Source organism: Bufo bufo, chromosome 2, assembly GCF_905171765.1.
Source record: "Bufo bufo chromosome 2, aBufBuf1.1, whole genome shotgun sequence".
In the NCBI taxonomy this organism is placed as follows: Eukaryota; Metazoa; Chordata; class Amphibia; order Anura; family Bufonidae; genus Bufo; species Bufo bufo.
The window spans coordinates 511,602,728-511,621,037 of record NC_053390.1 but is presented as its reverse complement, the minus strand read 5'-3'; the positions used below and the strand labels follow the sequence as shown (position 1 = coordinate 511,621,037).

The 18,310-nt window shown below is 44.1% G+C and overlaps 2 protein-coding genes across 3 annotated transcripts in view; one reads left to right on the top strand and one right to left on the bottom strand.

Moving 5' to 3' along the window:
* The window catches only part of WRN (WRN RecQ like helicase), a 230,960-nt gene extending 213,746 nt beyond the window's left edge, over positions 1-17,214 (bottom strand). The window contains exons 1-5 of one of the 2 annotated variants that reach the window (XM_040417880.1): positions 17,122-17,176; positions 16,847-16,933; positions 14,891-15,004; positions 10,678-10,793; positions 5,788-5,933 (exon numbers count right to left, since the gene is read on the bottom strand). In XM_040417880.1, coding sequence (XP_040273814.1) covers positions 5,788-5,933; positions 10,678-10,793; positions 14,891-14,971 — 343 coding nt within the window. In that variant the 5' untranslated portion in view covers positions 14,972-15,004; positions 16,847-16,933; positions 17,122-17,176. Of the gene's footprint in view, positions 1-5,787; positions 5,934-10,677; positions 10,794-14,890; positions 15,005-16,846; positions 16,934-17,121 lie in introns of both variants that reach the window. The other variant, XM_040417879.1, reaches the window with a different exon arrangement.
* A 133-nt stretch (positions 17,215-17,347) lies between these two features.
* The window catches only part of PURG (purine rich element binding protein G), a 55,449-nt gene continuing 54,486 nt past the window's right edge, over positions 17,348-18,310 (top strand). Inside the window, exon 1 of the mRNA XM_040417878.1 lies at positions 17,348-17,469. The gene's annotated coding sequence lies outside the window, so the exon portion shown is untranslated. The remainder of the gene's footprint in view (positions 17,470-18,310) is intronic.

Sequence of the window (18,310 nt, the reverse complement as noted above, 5' to 3'; positions counted from 1 at the left end):
AGATATTTGGAAAGGCTTTTTACAGTCAACTGTTTTACACCAATTCATTGCTGATGTCAACCACAAAGCACTCAGATGTCAACCATAAAGTGCTCAGCTGAGAGAAGGTTAATGTCCATCTCCAATGTTTTCTTTTGCACTTTAGATTCCACCAATAAAACAGCAGTTTTCTTGAAAAAAAAATATATATATTTTTTTTTACGTTTTTTCATTAAGAATCCTGGACTGTGGGATCATACATGTTCTCTTCATGCTACAACTTTTAGCTCACAGGACTGCTTAAACTATATGCCAGATCTCAACTACTTCTCACAAAGGTCCACTTACTGGGGTCTACGTCAGGTGAAGGTCAGATTCGAGTGATAACTAAGGATGAGCGAACTTATGGTCCGTGGTAGCAGAATCCATAACGGAATTCTTAGATAACCCGAACCTTTTACGCCGAACTTGAAAACACAAGTTCGCTCAACACTAGTAATAACATCTATGCTTTGGTTTTTTGTAGTCATATGAATACTTACCGTACTTTTTTGGGGCATAAGTCATATTTTTTTTTAAAGGGGTTGGCTGAGTGTTTAATACTGATGACCTATCCTTAGGATAGGTCATCAGTATGTGATTGGTGGGGGGTCTGGCACCCAGCACCACCCTCAATCAGCTGTTTGAAGAGGCCGCTCAGGTGAGCACTGCAGCTTACCAAGCACAGCGTCGTCCACTGGACAGCAATTGTGCTTGGTATTGCAGCTCAGCCCCATAATGAGTGGAACTGAATGGCACCTAGGCCATGTGACCGAAGAACGTGACCTCACTGGCCTACAAGAGGGCCTGCAGACTTGTCGAGTGGGACAGCAGACTGATCAGAGGCTCAGCCAGAGCATGCTGGTACAGTGTAGTCAGGATGTTATGTTTGCATCATTAAGTTCACATCATGTGTGGGCTGTACAGGTAGCCAAGTTATCGGTGCTCTGGATCTTCAGGGTTACATTATCCCATAAGCACCATGACAACCCCACAATGAGCTGTTCTGCTCTGCAGATCCAATGCACATATAGGCTCTTTGTGGGGATAGTGCCGATAGGACAATTTAATACAGGAGATACTTAAAGGGGTTGTCTCACCTTGTCTCTTCTACTCTTCAATCCAGGACATTCGGCACACTACGGGGTGGTGCTCAGGCAAGCGGTGCTGGGGCGCAGTAACTCCGCCCCTTGTCTGGGTGTGCGCACTCCCGAGGCTGCTAATGATTCAATAGCAGCCTCGGTCTGCTCAGGAAAAAGCAATAGCAGCCTTAAGTGCAGCACTTTGGTGGCTTCGCTTGCTTTCCGCCCTCTTTTATTCTCTTGAACTGCTCTCAGGTTCCTGCCATTGCCAGGAGAAGCTCACAGTATATGAAGTAGCCGGGACGACACCAGTCACCACAGAGGCCAGCGCTTTGCAACCGACTGGATTGCAGTGGTGGTCGTAACTCTGCCAATGAGTCTATAAACGACTACAAAATGACACTTTACCAGGAGAGCAGGCAATATTGTATGAAGAAGTACGGTATATTAGTAAGTTATTTACTATAGGGTTCTATTTAACATACACTACTCACCAAATGTGAGGGATATTTGGGTTTTGGGTGAAATTTATGGAAAACGTAAAATGTTCAAGCTACAGTGATATTATATAATGAAAGTAGGGCATTTAAGTCGAAGCATGCAATGGTGATTTCCTCATCTCAATTTATTGAAACAAAAGCCAACAACAGTGTTGGGTATACCCCCACGAAAAAGGCAATGTCTCAATACCATGTCATGTGGCCTCGAGCATCAATTACCGCTTGACAACGTGAGGGTTAAGACTCCATGTTTGTACTTCATATTGCCATTTTACATTACAGAGGACCTTTCACCAGGATACATGTATAGAAATAATTATATTACCTAATAGTGCGGCCCCCAGTGATGTATTTCCGCTTTTTTTTTCAAAGGACCCCCCTTTTCGTCCGCTGTGGTCTCCGGTAGTTCTGGCGCATCATATGCTAATGAGGCGATTCGGTTCAACTAGGCAGTGACTTGAATTTGTCCTGGGAGCGGTTATGTTCCTCCTGGCTGCGAGCGCATCCAATCAATCAGAGTGTCCTGCTCTTAGCCAGGGAGAAGGAGCCAAGCCGTGCGCCATCTTGGAGTCCCTTAGGGGGTTGTGGCAGGTAAATTTGTAAAACTAACATCATGCTCGTTTGCCTAGGGGGAGTATTAGTAAAGGTTGAACAAGTTGCTAGTTTTCTAGGGTGTTTTTCCTACTTACCGACAGGATCCTACTGCTGCTGCAGCCTATGCCGCCGCTGCAATGCTCTCCGCCGGGGACTCCAAGATGGCGCACAGCTCGGGATGTGTAAAAGCTCAAGTTCTCGCGAATCTGATTGGATGTGCTCTTAGCCAGGGAGAAGATAACCGCGCCCAGGACAAATTCAAGTCACCGCCTAGTTGAACCAAATCGCCTAATTAGCATATGAGGCGCCAGAACTACCAGAGACCACAGCAGATGAAAGGAGGGGGGTCTTTTTGAAAAATAATAAGCGGAAATACATCACTGGGGGCCGCACTGTCAGGTAATATAATTATTTCTATACATGTATCCTGGTGAAAGGTCCTCTTTAATGAACTGTGAGCTTCTTGTGGAAAGTTACTGTAACTTTAAGGTCACTCCTAGCCCCCACCAACGCTTGTTAGAAAGGAATCTTAACAAGCACTAGGAGAACTAGCATGTGGCTAGCACCCACAGTTAAGATTCAGGCATATAGCCAAGCTCATTTCAGATTGTGTTTTTAATGAGTTAATGACATAAATGTTTGACTACGTCTTTAGTTAGAAATGATCCAGAAAATCGCTTTATTAACCTCTGCTTTCTTTAATAAAGTTTAGAAACTCTTGAAACACAGCTCTATGCCTGTGTTGGTTTTTCTCTATGGATATCCATAACTTCTAATTCGGAGTCCAAGGCTCATTCGGCATTGGGGTTTTTGCCCCAACAACTACGACGTCCCATGCTGTTCACAAGTCGACGTATTGCCTGCTGAGGCAGGGCATCCCACTCTGCTTTAAGGGCGCCTTCTCAGGTCATTGAGGTTCTGGGTTACAGAGTTACGAGCCTCTACACAGTGACTTAGCTGATCCCATAGGTTTTCAATGGGATTCAGTTCTGCAGAAAGTGCATGCCACTCCATTTGCTGTCTCCATCAACCGTTCCCTAATGATGTGACCTCGATCTGGCGCATTTTCATCCATGAAGATGAAATTAGGCCTGTGTCGTTAATGCAGAGGCACAATGACTGGATTAATGATGTTATTCAAGTAGTATGGGCTTATCACTGTATTTGACTAGACACACCTGCCCACACTGTAACACCACCACAAGCAAACAGTGGCTGATGCATAGCACACTACTTGATGTCTCCAACATAATTGGCGGCCATAATTTCTGCTCAGCGTGAATCAACTTTCATCAGTGAACAGCACTGAGGCCCACTGGTCACTCGTCCAGCGTAGATGCTCCTTGCCCATACAAGTCGATAATGCCTGTGCCTGGTGGTGGGGCAGGTCGTCTAGCACGCAGACCATGCTGATGTAAAAGGTTTCACTTTTCATTCAGCAGCTATAGGGAATTGCTACCGGAGCAACTGTACACCCCAGACCCGCACAGCTAAGTGCACATGATGCTGCCTTTTGCTATTAACTGTCTCCAGCACTTGTCCCCCGTATCCATGGATCTTTCCTTCACCGCCTCCTGCCAGACTCTTTTTGCCCCTCTTAGCCCAGGCAGTCACTGATTCAGGTGCGACATGGAGCAATAGTGAGCCAAAATTGGCCAATCAGAAGCCTCCTCATCTAATAACAAAGCTTCTTACTTGCTGCCTACTCTAGACCTGCCAGTACAGTGCTTTGTTATTTTGTTATTGGATGCTCCGGGCACCAGCAGTATTGCTGTGCTGCCTGTACAGGCGTCTGACGCTTGCACAGGCATTACTGTGACCTATGGTAAGGAAGGAGTACCATTTGGCTTTTGAAGCGTAGGTTTTACTGGAATGGGTTTGGGGCACCAGGTCAAACATGGCACTCATGAGGTACCAGTACAGTGGAAACCCTAAGTAGTAATCCCCATTTTTTTAAACTACACCTCCAGGAATTCAGGTAGCGGTGCAGCGATGGTTTTGACTCCACAGGCGTTTCATAGAATTTATTAACATTGGACTGCAAAAATGGAAAATGGAAAATAATTTAATTTTTTTCCAATAGTATTTTGCTCTAGCCCCAAATTCTTAATTTTTGCAAGGCTTAAAAGGAAAAAAGGCACCACATAATTTGTGGTGGTTTGATTTTTTTATGGAACAAACTTTCGGGTTCGCCATACGGAATATATGATATGATAAATGCAAATTGATACAATTATGTTGATTTTTTTCATGTTTTACTACTTTTGCATCATAAAAATCACATTTTAAGTTTTCCATCTTATTTTTTTCTTTGCATCGCCATATCTAAGACTCATTATTTTTTTTTTTTTCAGGGGACTTGAACATACAGTTGTCCAATCGCTGGTAAAATTCACTGCAATGGGTTATCTCGGATTTTGCAGCAGAGTGTCAGCTATATGTTCCTGAGCAGCTGCCATTGCTATGCCATAAATTTAGGAGAGGGGGGAACCCCTTTAATAAAAGCCTCTGGAACAACACCTTCCATTCTGTGTGCCCTTTTGGCTGTTATCGATTCCCAAAGAGGGTAGAACATTATCCTGTTTTTTTCCATGTAGTTCTAGTTACTGGCCTGCAATGGCTGAGATTGATTGAACATGTCCAATCTTAAAAATCCATTTCAATTTACATAAAACTTGGGAAACTCTCCATTCTGACCCTTCCGATGGAAATGATCATAGAGTCCACGTTTCATGCATGTTAACACAGACCAAAGAAATGAAGAGAACCTTACAGTTAATGTAATACTTCATAGAGATAATTGCCAATGCCATATTTTAGTAAAAAGGACTTCTTAAAGGGGTTATCAAACCCCTATAATGCCAGGGCTCCCTCACACAGGTTGTACCTACCTTGCTTCCCGGCACCCGCGTCGCTTCTGATGCCTGCACGGCCACCGTTGCATCTCCCTGTCGCGCAGATCAAAACATCCGACGACGGAGGGTTGGGTCCAGCCAATAGCAGGCCGAGACGGGGTAGAGCCTTCCTAGCAGGAGGCATCCAATAGCAGGCCATGACGAGGATGAGCCTTCCTAGCATCGCGGGTGATGCTAGGAAGGCTCGTCCCCATCGCAACCTGCTATTGGCTGACCACTCCACCCCGTCGCGCACGATGGGGAGATGCAACAGCAGCCGTGCGGGCATCAGAAACAACGCGGGTGCCGGACAGTAAGGTAAGTACAGGCCCGGGCATTATAGGGGTTGGATAACCCCTTTAAAGATGTTGTATGATTTACATGATGTGGACCTTTCTGACTTTGCAAGGCAACCTGACAAGTATTCAAATTCCCTGCAGCTTTGCCACAGGGAAAATTATGAAAGCATTTCACAATTTTCATTTAATTAACTGGTTGTCTGTATGATATAATGACATGCTGGGTCCTCAGAGACAATTCCATGTTGCTTTTCTCTGCTCTGGCTAAGAGATCCTTCATAGTCACAACCAACTGTAATTGAAAACGGGTTTTCCAACCAGACCAAAAACCATTGTCATATCCTTAAATTAATTCTACTGTATCTACGATAAGAACAAATAATATTTTAACATAGCAGACCTGTCATGGATGAAACCTGAAATAAATAGCATTCCTCTTCTGAAGTGCACACTTGGATGAGGGAGACCTTTCCATTTTTACCCTTTCTATAAGCAGGGGGCCACTCAATGTCAAATCCAAGCACAGCTTCTTTGGAAAGTCTCTCTCTAAAATAAAAGTACACAAAAAACAAATTATACGTGCTGAAGTGTATACCAACACAACATGGGAGAACTTCTAAGGCTGGTGTATGTTGTATTCCACACCCCAACACGGTTAGGGACTGTTCCCATCCCAGTTTTTGTTTCTATTCAGCATGTACACAGTGAAAGCGCCTGATGTACATGCTAAATATGTCCATAGCCTTCCAATGCCACACAGAGGACAAAAGAGTGCTCTTTTGGGCTACAAGTGGCAGGTATATGTCAGTATACTGCAAAAAGATAAAAATAGAATAGAAAAGTAATCTACACTAACCCATCCTCTGGAGTCTAGTAAATATACCGTTTATTTACACATGGTAGCCTATGGGGGGCAGGTGCCATCCATTTCACAGGTAGGTCATGAACTTTTCATAATGGATCCGTTACACAGATACTATTAAAGACTACAGATGGCAGATGCTACTGTCAGGCATCCACTTAAAAGCTATGCACACCTTTGGGGGCAATTATTTATTTATTTTATTATTGCATTGTACTCATTTTGAGCTAAAAATATATATTTTTTTGAATTGCTCTTTATTATAAATATAGAGTCTTTTTTTCTAAACAGGGCTGAGATGCTCTAGTAGCACCCTTTTTTATTTTCGGTCAGTTGGGGAGCTGACGGGCTCCTTATCTCTGCTTTCTGACATTATAAACACTCATTATAGCTCAGTCCTAATCTCATTGATAAGAATGTGGCTTAAGTGTTTATGACCTCTTAGTAGTTTAGAGATAAGGGTTATTAGATGACCGGTACAAAGTGAAAGTACCAGTAACACAGCTAGAAAAACATTTAACCCTTCGTGACAGAACAGCTCAATATTTAAAAAATATAAAAAATTTTGCCAAAAATGAGTAAAATGCAATCATTAAAAAACAGCCTCCAAAGGTGTACACAGCCTTTAAACCAGGGGTGCACAACCTTTTTTTTGGTCTGAGGGCCGCATTGTCATATATATGTTGATCGCCACTCATTTGCATCAGCCTATTACACAGGACAATATAAAGTGACTGGTGAGGAATGATCGCTATCACAGTCATTCCTCATTTATTTAGTTATATTGATTAATCGGTAGTACATCCCTGATTACACAGAGAGATGTACGACACGATTATACCGGACAGTTATCATGAATGAGCGCTTCTATGAACACTTGTTCCCAGTAATTGACCTGAATATCTCAGTTTATTAGGGGCTTAAAAGGATTTTCTAGTAAAAATTTATTTTTAACACGTTCCTTCAGCATGTCCCGCGAAACCGAATAGTTAAACGTACCTGCTCCCCACCTATTCGGTCCTCTGCACTGCCCCCATCTTCCAGTCCCCGCGCTGTTTTCACCTGGCAGTGCATGGCCATGGTCACATGCACCACTCCAGCTAATGACTGGCTTCAGAGATAATGTGGCCACAAGCAGCATGTCACTGCTGAAGCCAGTCATTGGCTGAGAGAGGTGCATGTGACCATATGCATACACTGCCAGGTGTAAACAGCGCAGGAACTCGAAGATGGAGGCAGAGCGGGCAGCGCAACAGGACCAGAGCGGCATGGAGCAGGTAAGTACGAATCTTCTGTTTCAGGGGCAATGCTGCAGGAACTTGTTAAAAAATAAATTTTTACAGGAAAAACCCAGAAAAGTGGCAACATTTCCTTCCATCCTGCCCCCTATTCATAAATCAGCGCTTTCCTTCACTGTAGAGGACGGCGCTCCCTGGTCATTACCACCTCCTGCCCCCCAGTTACAGACGTCATGTAATAACCAGTAAGCACTTTCCCTTACTAGTGGAGAAAGCACTTATTAGTTAACACTTTAATAACCAGGCCTGAACAGACACTTTGTGATTCAGTGCACGTGGTGGCTCAAACAGTTGTAACTTTTTAATGTTTTATGTGTTGGGTCTACCAAAATAATTTTTGCAACAATTTTTTACTTGACACATAGGGACTTAGAATTTCTTTTTTAGTTTTATTTGGGGGAAACTGTACAATTATTTTTTTTTAAGTATTAATTTTTTCAAACTACAGCTCCTTGTTCAGTAAATATGCAAACTGATTCCAAAATAATTATTATAATTAGTTCCCTATTTTGTGTCAGTCGTTTTGTTATATAATATGTATAGTTTCACGCGATAATGGTGACGCTTTTGGTTGGTGTGGGTGCTTTTTGTTTTATGCATTTTATTATTTTTTTATCTTTTTTAACTTAATTCTTAATATAGCTCTGCTACAAAATATATCCCCCAAGAGGTTATAAAAAGACCTTTGGGGGGACACTGACACTTTTTGTTAATTTTTAACTTTTTCCTTTTTATTTAATTTTTTGGTATTTTATTAATATTTTATTGTATTTTTTCATAATTGGTTTATTACTTATTTTTTAAACATATTTTTGCCACATAATATGTCCCCCAAGGGATCATAAAAGGCCTGTTGGGGGACAGTGAACACTATTATATTTTGCAGTTTTTCCTTTATTTGTATTTTATTTTTCGTATATAATTTTCTATTTTTTGCCACATCATATTATATTTATAATTTTTTTTTCATTTGTGTTTTATTACATTTTTTGTTTTGTTTTTTATTATTTTTAGAATTTAATATTTTTTCCACATAATTTGTCCCCAATAGGTCACTGAAAGACCTTTGGGAGACAATAGGAGATTTTTTTGCACTATTTCAACTGTAACTGAGGCATCCAAAGGAGCCCCAGTTACAGGGTAAACCAGCCTACTGTGGGTGCTTTGTACAAGGCAGAGCTGAGCAGGGTCTCCTGACCCTGCAGCTCTGCGCTCTTCTGCCCCCAAGCTAGGTCCACCCTGCATAGCGCGGCACTCACCTATCTGAGAAGAAGCGCTGATACACTGTTTCTGACCAGGAGGATGGGGGCCACAAATCTTGGCTCTGGGGGCTGCATGCGGCCTGCGGGTTGTGCACCCCTGCATTAAACTAGGGTTGCACCGGGTATCGAATTATCGATACCCAATCGATATTTTTGTACCCAGATCGATTTGATACCGGGATTTGCCTTTTAACGATACTAGGCTGCGCTACTGAGCAGCCTAGTATCACAGAACATGGCACCCGCTGCTCTCAGCGCGCTCCATGTTCTCCTCAGCAGCACAGTGGAGAAGTAAACAGTCTCTCCCTCCCTACCCCCTGTGCTGCTGACACCAATGACAAAAGAGAGGGGAGGAGGAGGAGTATTAAAAACATTGTTGGTGCAGTGCGCCCCTCCAACCCGCCCCCCTCAGTATTAAATTCATTGGTGGCCCAGTGGCAGATTCTGATCGGAGCCCCAGCAGTGTAATCGCAGGGCTCCGATCGGTTACCATGGCAGCCAGGATGCTACTGAAGCCATGGCTGCCATGGTGAGCTCCCTGCTGCTGTGTGCACAAAGCACAGGGAGAGTGTGAGTTCTGATTCGCCCTAATAGAGCTCTATTAGGGTGAATAGGACAAGGGATTAAAAGATCCCAGATTCTAGCCCCAAGGGGGCTAATAGCTATTAAATAAAAAGTAAAAGTAAAAAAAAATTAAAAAAATACCAAGTTTAAAGGGACACTGACAGGCCCAAAAAGCATATTTAGGTATATATATGACAGTACAGGTCTTATAAAGTGTATTAGAATCATCTAAGTATCCCCCCTGTCCACCTTATAAATACAGTAAAATGAAGTTTTATAACCTGCTTGAATCGTGTTCAATTTGCCCAAGGGGCGGCGTTTCATCTCAACTTGCGCCCAGCCAGCCTCGCCACAACTGCCGTTTGAAGCGCCGCCCAGCTCATCAATATTCACTTCGCTGGGCGGCTACTCTGAAGCGCTGCTCTGAACTGTGCCCGGCGCATGCGCATAAAGCAGAGGCTGCATCGGCCTCTGAGAATCAGACTGTGCGCAGGCGCGATGCGATCCCAGCCAGTGAGGGTGCCGGGCGCATGCGCTGAAGATGGCCGGGGACACTAGTAGCCGCCCAGCAAAGTGAATATTGATGAGCTGGGCGGCGCTTCAACTGGCAGTTGTGGCGAGGCTGGCTGGGCGCAAGTGGAGATGAAACACGATTCAAGCAGGTTATAAAACTTCATTTTACTGTATTTATAAGGTGGACAGGGGGGATACTTAGATGATTCTAATACACTTTATAAGACCTGTACTGTCATATATATACCTAAATATGCTTTTTGGGCCTGTCAGTGTCCCTTTAAAATCACCCCCTTTCCCAATTTTACATATAAAATATATAAACAAATTACATATCGCCACATCCGAAAAGTCCAAACTATTAAAATATGTGCAGTGTAATTAAAGATTCTCCTCCTAATCACGTGAATGGAAGAGGAAGCTGTAATTACGCTGCACCACCACTACAATAGAGTGCGCACAAGCGCCATGGCCCCTTCAAACAGATGATTATCGGGGTAGCACATGTCAGCCCTGCTGATCTGATATCGATGGCCTGTCCTGTGGAAAGGTCATCAATAATTGTGGCTTGGATAACACCTTTAATAACCTACTAACTGTTTGGCTGTTCTGTCAATCAAATAGTCTTTAAATGGATTGGAAGCATACATACTTGACCACTGCTCCATTTAAACACCTCCAAGTTTTGCAGCAACTGCTGGGGGTCTAGCATTTAAAATACTAAAATAGGAGATATCTTTAACATACTACCTTAAACTGAAGTAAAAATTGTGCTTTATAAAAGGTCTCACCTGATGTACTCCGAAAAGAAAGAACACTCCTGTGCTTCATAACTATAGACAATTGAGCCACTGAATTTCAGGAACGGGAGATTATCTTCTAATATATTTTTCTTCAAGGAGCAATTCTAATTAAGAAGTAAATGAAAGCTTTATACAATACATGAAACAATAAATATCTGACCACTTAAAGGGGTTGTCTGGGACCAAATGTTAAAAAAAAAACGCGTTTACTCACAATGTACATCTAAATAAAGGTGCCTCCATATATTTTCAGCTATTTTCACCACTTCTATGTGGCTCCAACAGTCCCCCACTCATTGTTTATATATCTGTTTATCTTTACCTGACTTCCGGCTGCACTGCCCTGTGGGTCCTGGGGCAGCGTGGCATCAGGTGGTTACAGCTGTCTCTCTGCTCCTGGTGATGTCACCGGACTGGAGGGGCGGGGCTTAGCGCAATGTCGGCCAGCCTAGTTACCGCCCCTCCATCCACTCTGCATAAATTACCTATGCTGCCAGTGACGTCACCAGGCTCCCTGAGCAGCGGAAGAGGAAGCTTTGCTTGCCTGCAAGGGACCCGGTACGTCACTGAGGAGAAGAAAACAGTAACTTCTGGCCATGAATTTCAAAGATGAAAACGGGGCTGCAGAAATCTGTGCCAAAGGTGCTTGTATGTAATGTGTATGTCACACTTGTACTATTAGAGCAATGTCCCCAATCCCGGACAACCCCTTTAAAGGGGCTGTGCCATAAACTACTTTTCACATCAATAATTCTAGCCCCTATTTATTCTTGGACTGTTTTTTTTTTTTTTTTCAGATTTACCTCATTTGCAGTTTTCTCTTATCCCCCATTCCTGAATCCTACTTCCTGGTTTGTCATGTGTCAGCTGTCCCATCAGGCCTTAGGGCAGCGATATGTGTCCTGACATCAGCAGGTCATGTGACACTAACCACGCCCCTTCTTCTTCCCAATGTCCTACATTACAAAGCTCCAATGCATGACGTAACCAAACGCAAATGAATATCAAAACTGGCTTGGCACAGGTGAAATGGTAAGCGAATAACTTTAGAATAAGGCTGCTCTAATAAATGGAGGTATTTGGGGAACGTTCTATAACAGCGATATCTGTTGGGTGGGACACATTTATATTAGTGGCACAACCCCTTTGTCTAAAGTATTGGTGTACTCATCTATCACAACCAAACTGCACTGTAGCATCTGGTTCTTCCCACCACTGAGAATTTCGAGAATGACACAATTTCAGTAGCTAAGCCAGCCCCCTTATGTATGTGTCAGCCATACCAGGAAGGGGGCTGGTTAAGCTATTGAAATGAGACATTCAGCCAGCCTCTTCACACGGCACGGTTACCCTGTAAAGGTGCTGGGACCCAGGACTAGAGAGGGTATCTTCATATCAGGGCACATTGGATAACTGAAGCATATTTATAAGATGGGCTACTTTCACACTCGCATTTGGTGCGGATCCGTCATGGATCTGCACAGTCGGATCCGTTCAGATAATACAACCGTCTACATCCGTTCAGAACGGATCTGTTTGCATTATCTTTAACTTTGCCAAAACGGATCCGTCTTGAACACCATTGAAAGTCAATGGGGGACGGATCCGTTTTCTATTGTGCCATATTGTGTCAGTGAAAACGGATCCGCCTCCATTGACTTCCATTGTGTGTCAGGACGAATCCGTTTGCCTCCGCATCGTCAGGCGGACACCAAAACGTTGCTGGCAGAGTTTTGGTGTCCGTCACCAGTGCGGAATGGTGACTGAACGGAGGCAAACTGAAGCATTCTGAGCGGATCCTTTTCCATTCAGAATGCATTAGGGCAAAACTGATCCGTTTTGGACCGCTTGTGAGAGCCCTGAACGGATCTCACAAACGGAAAACAAAATGCCAGTGTGAAAGTAGCCTTATCTAAGGCTACTTTCACTCTATTGTTTTTGCTGGATCCGACAGAGTTAAGCAAAAATGCTTCCGTTACTGATAATACAACCATCTGCATCTGTTATGAACTCTACTGAAAGTCAATGGGGGACGGATCCGTGTTCTATTGTGCCAGATTGTGTCAGAGAAACGTCCCCCATTGACTTGCATTGTGGGTCATTACGGATCCGTTTTGCTCCGCATCCCAGGACGGAAAGCAGGCTGCAGTTTGCTCTCTGGTATGAGAATGGAACAGAATGCATTTTGGTGCACTCCGTTCTGTTTTGTTACGTTTTGTCCCCATTGAGAATGAATAGGGACAAAACGGAAGCGCTTTGACGGCTCTCAATACCGGAACATATTAACGCTAGTGTGAAAGTAGTCTAACTTGCTACTGGACATTCCCTTTTAGTAGCTACCAGATACAGTATTCAACAATGGCTATGCACCAACCAAACTCAAAGCCTCATAAAAATCATTTTTTTACATGTTACCATAAATCGTCACCCAGTGCTAAAAGTGATTCATAAAAGGGGTAGTCTCATCACAGTATACACATTCAGCCAATTCCAATGACTATAAGTACTGTCTTTCTGCTTTGGCCAACCTGACAAGTAATGGGAGGGGAAGGGGCTTGCTACTGTGTATCCAGATAGAATGACCATTCAAAAGTAGGTGACTACATTCACACGACCGTATGTGTTTTGCGGTCCGCAAATTGCAGATCTGCAAAGAAAACGGTTGACTTTCCGTATGGCATCCATTTTTTTTGCAAATCCATTGTAACAATGCCTATCCTTGTCCGCAAAACAGACAAGAATAGGACATGTTTTTTTTTTTTTTGCGGCGCTACGGAACAGACATACAGATGCGGATACCACACTGTGTGCTGTCCACATTTTTTGCGGGCCTATTGAAATGAATGGGTCTGCATCCTTTCCGCAAAAAAACAGAACACCAATCCATCCCATAAGCAGATTTCTAAAGGAACATCCCATAAACAGAAGTATGAAGTGCCTGAATCATATATATCACTACGGCATGTTACCCCCTCTCTCCTCTATTAGACATATCAAGGAATAATAAAAATGGAATAAGGGGTCTTGATATCCCCTGTGCTGCAAGAGGATGCAACTAATTTTGGGCCTCGTCATAAATGAGGCGCAACCTCCGGCAGCACATGCACCTAAACCGAAATCCACGGCAACTCAGAGCTGCCATAGATTTCTGGCTTCATTTGCGCCAGAGGACTGACGGAAATGAAGATAAATAAGTTGCGGCTGCTGGTCACGCCCCTTTCCGGCCTTTGTTATGCCCCCATTCTGAAAATTGGCAGATACGATACTTTTTAAGTGTCACAGTTAAAAACTTGCAAACACATATGGGGTTATTTAAACTGGTGTAAAGTAGAAATGGCTTAGTTGCCCATAGCAACCAATCAGATTCCACCTTTCATTTTCCAAAGGAGCTGTCAAAAATGAAAGGTGGAATCTGATTGGTTGCTATGGGTAACTAAGCCAGTTCTACTTTACACCAGTTTGATAAATGACCCCAATAGTTTGAGGCTTTTTAACGCCACTTTTCGGGTGCATGGTAGATGATAAATCTCCCCCTATAAGCTAAGAAAGGTGTCAGTGTCTACAGCAACCAATCAGTTTTCTGGGATTTTAAGCTCTGGCACCAGAACTACACAGCTCCATTATTGTGTAGTGGACGGAACTGGAAGCTGACAGAACGGACCAGATATGGATTGCTTATTCTGAGGATAGGCTATCAGTATGAAAATTCCTGAAAACCCCTTTAAAAGGGGTTTCCAAGATTTTAATACTGAGGACCTATCCTCTGGACAGGTCATCAGTATCTGATTGGTGGGGGGTCCAACACTGGGGGGCCCCCCACCGATCAGCTGTTTGAGAAGGCCTTCTCTGTGCTCACCAGGCACAGCGCTGTACATCGTATAGCAGCTGCACTTGGTATGGCAGCTCAGCCGCATTCACTTCTATAGGGCTGGGCTGTGCCTAGGACATGTGACCAAAGAACGTGACATCACGTGGCCTAGGGAAAGCTTCAAGAAGGCCGCGGCACTACTGCAAGCGCCTGTGTCTTATCAAATAGCTGATCAGATACTGATGATGTATTTAGAGGTCATCAGTATGAAACTCCTGGAAAACCCCTTTAAGCTTTTTATTTCTTTGCAGTGGACTTGATCCAACTTGTCGCTATGGGCAACACAAAATATAAGAACCTAAAAGCCACAATGACTTCTTGAAGCAGACTTACCGTCTTAGCCTTACTTGTACCGTGAGTATCCTGCTCAGACATCCAGTTGGGAAGCTTTCGCTGTTCCCCGGACATTTTCATTTAAATTCATGCAAAAGCAATAATTTGGTCCTGAAAGACAGAGGTTTCATTTATTCCACTGGCAGTTAGTTAACGGGTATGTCCCTACTGAAACATATGAAAGGGGTTGTAACATAGTAACATAGCACATAAGGCCGAAAAAAGACATCTGTCTATCCAGTTCGGCCTGTAATCCTGCAAGTTTATCCAGAGGAAGGCAAAAAAAAACTGCGAGATAGAAGCCAATTTTCCCCACTTAAGGGGGAAAAAAAATCACACAAAAATTATTCTATTTTTTAAACCAGCACCAGAATCTGAATACTTTTGTAATGGCATGTCATAAATTTTTTTATTAGTTATAAATTCTATTGGTCTAGCGCCACCTGCTGTTTATTCTTTTCCTTATTTCTCTGTACACCTCGATGCGGTGGGCGCACATGCTCAATTCCATCCTTTAACAGTCACCAGCCATATCTACTGTTGGAGGCTGTCACAGAGAGAGCTACAGCAGAAAGGACGCACCCCGGGCCTCCCAGCTTCAAGAAAAATCGAGTCAAGTAACTGGAGCAAGAAATGTGGAGATCTCTGGATCCATGTACTCTTATGATATCTGATTTTCATTTTTTATATTAATTATGAGATAACCTCACTGACTAATCCACAGCACCTTTACTCAGGCAGTTGGAGGGGTTTCACCAGTTGCATTTTCTGAGGTGTCTCATTCATATGTCACATATTATAAAGAGAAGAAAAAAGGAAAAATGATCTTTAACCCCTTCTTAATGCAGAGACTTTCAGTTTTTTATTCCCTGCCTTCCCGGAGCCATCATTTTTTTTAGTTTTCAGTTCACATAGCCGTATGATGGTTTGTGCTTGCACACTATAGGAGAAAGCGTCGGCCTCTCTGGTGACTGGGACCGTGGGAGCACACATAGGCTGGTGCTTTTTCCTATAGTGTGCAAGCACAACCACCACTGATGGATTGCAGGGTGGTCGTAACCATGGAAACGAGCAGTGTATAATGAGATGGAAAAATGCATCCAGCCAGCAAAGGAAGCAATGTGGATGATAACAATACATTAGTAAGTGGCTTGTATTCACTTTCTCTACATGATAAATGCTATTTGCTTAATTGACACAACCCCTTTAAAGGGATTTTCTAACATTATAATACTGATAACCTATGTTCTAGATAGGTCATCAGTATCTGATCGGTGGGAGTCTGACACTCTGGACCCCTTCTGTCTGGCCATAGACTCTACAGGGAAACTTCCGTGGGGGCCAATGCCCATTGGGCCACTTGAGCCCTCCTCACCACCAGCCAGTGGCAGTTTTTAGGGATGTATTTTTTGATGCACTGTGGTATTTGGCTCTGTTGAGGGTGTATAATGTGCCAAAATCTGGTATTGATGGCCCTACCTTCTGTCAATTTGGAACCAACTACAAAATGGGGCCACTTATTTTTTTCCATCCTTCACCCCTGCGGATCAGCTGTTTGAGAAGGCACCGGCACTCCTCCTTTATGCGTTTCCTAGGCCAATGATGTCACGTGGCCCAGGAGCAGCTCAGTCCCATTCAAGTAAATAGGACTGAGCGCGAGACCAAGCACAGCCGCTATACAATGTACGACGCTGCGCTTGGTGATCTGCGAGAAAGCACTGGTGCTCACAGCTGATTGGCAGGGGTCCTGGGCCTCCACCGATCAGATACTGATGACCTATCCTGAGAATAGGTCATCAGTATTAAAATGTTGGAAAACCCTTTCAAGTGGACAAGAACAGGACATTTTTACAGTGAAAAAAATGGCAGCATTCACACGGCCGGTGCCTGTAGGCCTTATAACTATAGCTGTATATATGAGATGCCATATCACGGTACGTATGGTGAGCTGCCTGGTGTAGAAGAAAGTCTGGAGGTTAGTACACATGGGGCATGCTATTTTCTGGAGGAAGACGAGACGTGAGCCCCAGACTCTGCGCAATCCTGGAGAAATGTTAAAGGGCAAAAAGTTAGAAAGAAGCCATAAAAGAGACAAGTACAAGGTAACTTATCATTATAGAAAACCTGTAGATCCCCCCATAAACTCAAACTATGACTAGGGGTGGGCTATATGCCATGTGCACTTAATCACAGCCTATCACCATTTCATGACACAAGCTGCTCCCACTTACTGCATACTATAGGTCTCTATGACAGGAGAGCACCAGCCGCCTCAGCCTCTGCTGCATTCAGCCACGGCGCGAAAAGACTCAGGTGAGGCTGACTCCGGGAAACACTTCCGCCCTTCCTGCCCACACAATCCTGATTGGTCCTCCCGGCTCCCGGCAGGCACCATTCTTCCAGACGACTTCCGCCTGCCGAGGCTTGTCTCTAGGACCTGCTGTTCTGTGGCGGTGACGTCATTCTGCGCCAACGCGCGGATGGAGGAGTCATTCCCGGACGGCCATGAAAGCGGGAGGAGCGCTGTTCTCGAGGCTGCACCGGGGAGCAGGTCGGCCCGCCATGCACTGCGTGTAACAGTGAGTACAGGCCTGTTCTCTGGGAGACGAGGTGCATTTCTGGCTGACTGTGCACTGCTCATGATGGATGGGGGGGGGGGAGCTGCAAGGTCAGCCGAGATAGGCATAGCCTGGATTCCATTGGTGCCAGCTTGTCCCTCAGAAGGTGGCCGGTGGGATCTGTCACTATGTGTGTACACTGATGTGCCATATGTAGTGCTGCCATAGTGTGCCAGGGATGTCACTGCATCCCCTTTGACATACATTACAAGGCATCACTATAGAATTGTCTGTGTGCACCCTCAAAAACTGTTAATGCCCAAGCCGCGACCCATACGGGCACCATCCGCTCACCAGAAGCAAACCATTCTCACCTTGGTTGGCATCATTGCCCTGGGTGAATGGTAGAGGGTATGGAGGAAGTCAACTTGGGCCTATGTACATTTCAGCACCACGGACAGCGCTCATCTCCTCCTATATGACCATCCTCATAGTCTACTTTGTCCCTTTAATAGGTCCTGGCATTTACGTGGCCTCAGGTAGTTTGGTTTGGAAAAAAAAAAGCATTCTGAAACCTGCTACTAGGAAATTCCGAGTGGTGGTCCCGGTCCCTTTGTTCCACAGATTTTAGGTGGGAGTGGGACCAGCAGTGCGACCCATTGATCAGCTTATGTAATGTTTGGATTTGACCACCCTATTAAAATCAGTGACCACCTGGAATCATTAGTCAGTGTGTCCACTTTTATCAAATTAGTAAAGATGCCTATCAGATTTTTCTAGAAATCTAAAAAGCTAATTTACTGACGCGTTTTGCATCAGTTTCTAACTCGTGGTTTGGTAATGACCCTTTAAGATGCAGCGA